General features: G+C 44.7%; 1 protein-coding gene across 1 annotated transcript in view; it reads right to left on the reverse strand.

The window, feature by feature from the left end:
• Nucleotides 1–4,388, reverse strand: part of LOC103069474 (UDP-glucuronosyltransferase 3A1) — a 30,228-nt gene extending 25,840 nt beyond the window's left edge. Inside the window, 2 exon segments of the mRNA XM_007461850.1 lie at nt 1,740–1,841; nt 4,295–4,388. Of these exon segments, the coding sequence (XP_007461912.1) occupies nt 1,740–1,841; nt 4,295–4,388 (196 nt within the window).
• Between the last annotated feature and the right edge of the window lie 1,253 nt (nt 4,389–5,641).

The raw sequence follows: 5,641 nt of genomic DNA on the forward strand, positions 1-5,641 counted from the left end.
TGAAAGAAACAGACACTTAAACCTGGAACCTAAGAATAAGACTGAATGGATCTAAAAACTCCCTGAATTGTTTATAGATTTTGATGTACATACATTTGTTAAAGGGGTAGAAGTTCAGTAGTTTCTCAAAGTTCATGCCAAATGTATTTTTTAATCTAAAATTTTAATTAATTTAATTTAAAAATTTCATTAGATTAAATTACAATTTTAAAAATTAAATCTTAATACACTACAGCTATTTCATCAGATCTGCTATCAAGGAAAGTGCAAAAGGATATGCATATAAAAGATGCTCAGTGAAGCATATACAACTTAATCTAGAAGGTGATTAGAATGGTTTTAAGTAGGGAATCAAACAGATATTTGTACACCAATGTTCATGGCAGCATTACTAACATAACCAAAAGGTGGAAACAGCAGAAATGTCCATCAACAAATGAATAGACAAATAAAATATGGTATATACATTCAATAAAATGTTATTCAGCCTTAAAAAGGAAGAAAATGTTAATACATACTCCAACATGAATGAGCCTAAAAGATATTATGCTAAGTGAAATGTGCAAGATACAAAAGACAAATATTGTATGATTCCACCGATATAAGGTATCTAGAATAGTCAAATTACTAGAGAAGTAATGTAGAATAGTGTTTACCAGGGGCTGGGGCAATGGGTAATGAGCAGTTATTTTTAATGGGTACAGAGTTCTAGTTTGTAATGATAAAAAAGTTCTGGAGGTGGATGGCAGAGATAGTTGCACAACCGTGTGAATGTACTTAAAGTCACTAAACTCTATACAAACATGGTTACAGCGGTCAATTTCATGTAATGTATATTTTATCACAATAAAAACGTAAAAGAAATTTTGACAGAAAAAGAATTATTTTAAAACAATCTGAACAATTACAAAGCCTGAAGTCACCTTCAAAGTTTTATAATTTCTCACAATTTTATTCTTCAGAGTCTGCTTAATACTGCACTTTTTTTTCTTAAATCAAAGCCTGAGAAATACTTCAGAATGAGCAATCCAGAGCCTAAAGTCCTAAATCCACCCAACACACTTATTAACCTGCCGTGTGACCCTGAGTAAATTGTTCAAGTTCTTAGGGCTGCTGCTTCCTTTTCTGTCAATAGAGAGGAGTTGCTAAGATTTAGGAGCTCATTCTAACTAAACTCTTTGGATTTAGGCACTTCCTACATCAGTATGCACAAACTCACAGGCAGTCACTAATTTTCAAGAAAATAAGATCATCTCAATGGTACATTCTGATCTTAGTTGCATAAATAAGGGACCTCCTGAGAAAACTTCCTTAAATTTCAGATACCATAAGAGGAGAAGTTATCGATGCCATAGAAAAAAAGTGATCCTTACCTATTAGAAATCTTATACATGGATAACACATCTGTTCAACAGGTTTTCAAGCCAAGTTATAAAGTAGCATTACCAAAATGGTCTGTGATAATGTGTGGAGGGTTGCTTGAGATGGAGTGGAAGTCAGGTACAGGAAGAGAACATAGAACTACAGAGCATGGAGTCCTGGTGGAACGAGCCAGGAAGTTTTCCTACACCTTACATAGACACACACACAAACACACACATGCACACACTCACCCTTTTCATTCTTTCAGTCCAATTACATTTGAAGAAACTATTTGAAAAGACCCTCTATGCAAAAGGCATTGCTATTGCTGTTCCTTGCCTGGAATACACCCAATCAAGAATTAGTGGGGAAGATACCTGGTGGTAATAAATTTCCTCTCCGGAGAGGCATGGTGACATTACAACCATGATCTTGAAGAATCTGAGAGACCCGATTCGTCAGTAGAAAATGGCTTCCACCTAGGAACAGTGCACAACTTCATAATGATGAGAGTAGAGATTCTAAGATTGATGGGCTGACAAATCCAGGAGACGAGGGGTAGGGAAGCAGAAAGTTGCCAGGGAGTAGAGGAAATGAGCAGCATCAGTCAGTCTCTCCATCTCATTCTGAGTAAGCCCTAGCCCGCTCACCCAGAGCCTGCTGGCCCAGCTCCTTGACAAGTGGCAAACCTCCATCAAAGATTTCCTCTTGTGACTCTGGCCTCCATGTCAGTGTGATAAGCTTCTCGGGGCTTAGGCCCTAAGGAGTTCCTGATCCTAAGGTACATACTGCATTTTAGTCAGGGACTTATGGAGACACCATGTCCTAAAGAAATAACTGCACTGGTAGAAATTGTGGCATAGTGCCGTGCATGTGAGTGTGAAGGGGTCCTAATGGACAAGCAATCAGAGCTATTTCTGGGATCCTTCTCTCTGGAAAGCATGCAAGAGTAGGAACCAGAAATATGGGTGCTTGAATAAGAGTCCAAGAAGCAACCATTGCAGCAGAAGGATGTGGAGCTATCAGTTGGAGCCAAAATGCTTGCAGTTCAAATATATTTGGCAGGCAGGTTTCTCAGTTGAGGCCTGAATATTTCACATCCATTAAGACTTGGGGATAGACTTGCAGGATAACTGTGGGGTCCATGGGATGGGCCTGCAGGATCCTATATGCATGAGTGGCTGGGACATCGTCTATCCGAGGACAATCCTGGGATCCTAAGGAAACATCAGCTCAATCCTTGAGAGAGGGGCAAGCTCCATCTCACTAAGGTCTCCTCTTCGAACCCACACCAACACAGGGACTTTGCTTGAATCTAAGGGTCTCAGCAGCAGAGAAAGCTAAATCAGGAGAGAAATTAATGGCAAATGGCAAGGGTTTGGGGACTGGGGTTAGAGGGATGGAGTACCTACCCCGCCCCCCACCTACCCGCACAAATGGCTCCTCCCTCTTCGTCCGCCCGCCAGGGTAACAAACCTGCTCCGGGTGGTGCAGGAGAAAGAGCGTGCAGCTACTTCTTAATTTTTTTTTTTTTTTGCAGTACGCGGGCCTCTCACTGTTGCGGCCTCTCCCGTCGCGGAGCACAGGCTCCGGACGCGCGGGCTCAGTGGCCATGGCTCACGGGCCCAGCCGCTCCGCGGCATGCGGGATCCTCCCGGACCGGGGCACGAACTCGTGTCCCCTGCATCGGCAGGCGGACTCTCAACCACTGCGCCACCAGGGAAGCCCTTAATTTTCTTATACACAGAATTGTACAGCCTGACGTAATAGGAAATGATAAAGTACAAATTCCCCACACCTCTGGCCCACATTTTAATCCCAAGACCCGGGAGAAAGGGCAGGATGAAGGGCAACTACACATTCATCTGCTCATGGAGGGTCTTGGGGACCCCAGTGCCTTTTGGGTGTCTAGCCCCTCACAAACCACACCAGCTCCGTCTCAGAGCCTGAGGCTAGGGAACAGTGTACTTTTAGGGGGTGAGGAAGCTCTCTTGCATTATTACTACAAACAGGCAGCAGGAAAAAAAGGATTTTAGGACTTCCCTGGTGGTCTAGTGGTTAAGACTCCGCCCTTCCACTGCAGCGGAGTATGGGTTCCACCCGTGGTTGGGGAAGTTCCGAATGCCGTACAGTGCGGCCAAAAAAAAAGAAAAAGAAAAAAAAAGCTTTCAAATAGAGATAAAGTGATTTTTAAAGCTCCCCACTGGAAAGTGGGTGACAGTGGAAGCTTGGAGAGGATGATCTTGGGGATGGGAAATCCTGAGTAAATATTTGGTATGTTCCATTATGGAGGTCCCGTATGCTCCTGCCATCGGCGCCTCACTTCCCTGACCTTTCATTTCCTGCTCAGGAAAACCTAGTGGGGACTTAATTTGATGATTTACGGTTCCTTGCAGCTCTAAGATCCCCTGATTCTCAGTGATGTAAAAGTGATCTAAGAGAACCCACTATGGGGTTAAAATAAAGTCTTGGGGAAGCTCCATCCTATGATTATCCCTGTATCCTGATATATTCCTCTGGGCGAAACACTCCACTCTCCTAATTGTCACTGTAGTATCTTCCCTGCTCCACCTTGGCTCCTGGGCACCCTCAGAAAAGTATTACTGCTGCCCCCAGGAGCACCTTTCCTTGGCCTCCGAGAACTGCAAACCGCTAGTTAGCCCCAGTCTTTACCAGCAACTGCGGTGCACCCTCCAGAAGTTTAGGGTGAGCCTCTGAATGTCCAGCCCGCGCCCTGGAGGAGGCGGCTGGTGGCCTCCTGCACTGGGCTGGATCTCAAACTTCTGGCCCCAGCCCCGTTCCTACCTGCACAAATGGCTCCCCCCTTTTCATCCGCCGGCCAGGGTAACAAACCTGCTCCAGACTGGAAAAACACAAGACTCTCTCACCAAGCGCTCTTTGCCTGTCTCTGGGTCTTTGGCCAAACACTTACCCACCAGGGACAGAGTTAGGATTTTGGCAGCCTCTGAGAGCAGGAGGCCAGGCAGTTGGAATCCGACTAGAAGCAGCGCCTGCTGCCCCGCCATCCTTGCTCCTGTCGAAGCTGCGGGGCCGAGACCCCTGCCCTGCCCCCGCACAGGGGACCTGATGCTCAGGCAGCGAAGGAAAGGTGCTGGCTGGGGGCTTGGGGAGAAATAAGAGAGCGGGTCTGCCCATCTTCCGTTCTATTAGTCCCCTCTCGCCCTTGGGCCCCTCCTCCCTCTGTGAGGAAACCATTAGACAGTCTCTCCTCACCCTCCCTAACCTTCGCAGCAGAAAGGAGGGGTTAGTCAGCTGATCCAGCGCTGTTGAGATAATCTCCGCCCGCCCTGCCTGGGAGATAACTCTGAACCAGGAATTGTAGAGACGTTTAGAAATCACGTGGATGACAACTCTACCTCCAGGTGACTTGGACCCATCTCAGTTTTATGGACCCTTCCCCAAACTTATGGTACTCCACCTAACCGCTCTAATACTCCATACTGCTGTATCCACGCTCCATTTCCCCAGGTACCTGCTTAAAATCTCTGCTAGTGTAGCAAACTCAAGACCTCCCTAAGCAAATCCCCAAGGGAACTTGACCTACCATTCCTGGATTATAGCTCTGATGGCCTTTTAAAAGGAGGTAATTTATTCATGAAGAGGTGCTAGAGTCCTAACTCTGAAGTCCAAGTCTTCACCCGGAGGACCGAACCTCTAAAGCTGAGACTCTAATCCTGAATGAGCCTCATAAAATAGGACTAGGGACCTTTCCACAGTTTCCCTAGGTACAAGTTGAGGCCATCTTGTAATTCTGCCACCTTGTAATGTTAACCCTGGGAAGGACAGGGCATGCAAACCCCAGAAGTCATCTTTGCATTTTCTATCCTCAAAACAAGACTGGCTTCGGTGCGGGGTTTTAGTGCAACTCTGAAACAGGAAGAAAAAGACCTCAGTGACTGGAAACAAGAAAATTCCTAGAAGAAAACATAGGCAGTAAGCTCCTTGACATAGGTCTTGGTGATGATTTTTTTGGATTTGACACCCAAAGAAAAGCAACAAAAGCAAAAATAAACCTAATCAAACATACAGTCTTTTGCATAGCAAACCATCAACAAAATGAATCATAACTCACCACAATAACAGAGTAAAAACGAAGTACCATATGATCTCCTCAACAGATGCAGAAAAAAATCTTTGTTTTCTTGATGAAACTCAATACCCTTTTCTGATAGAAACTCTCAGCATAACTAGCAATAGAAAGTAATTTCTTCAATGTGATAAAAGGCATATATTTTTTAAAATCTTGGTCTATAATCAT

The sequence above is a fragment of the Lipotes vexillifer genome, unplaced genomic scaffold, assembly GCF_000442215.2.
Source record: "Lipotes vexillifer unplaced genomic scaffold, Lipotes_vexillifer_v1.1 scaffold715, whole genome shotgun sequence".
NCBI classification, from domain to species: domain Eukaryota; kingdom Metazoa; phylum Chordata; class Mammalia; order Artiodactyla; family Lipotidae; genus Lipotes; species Lipotes vexillifer.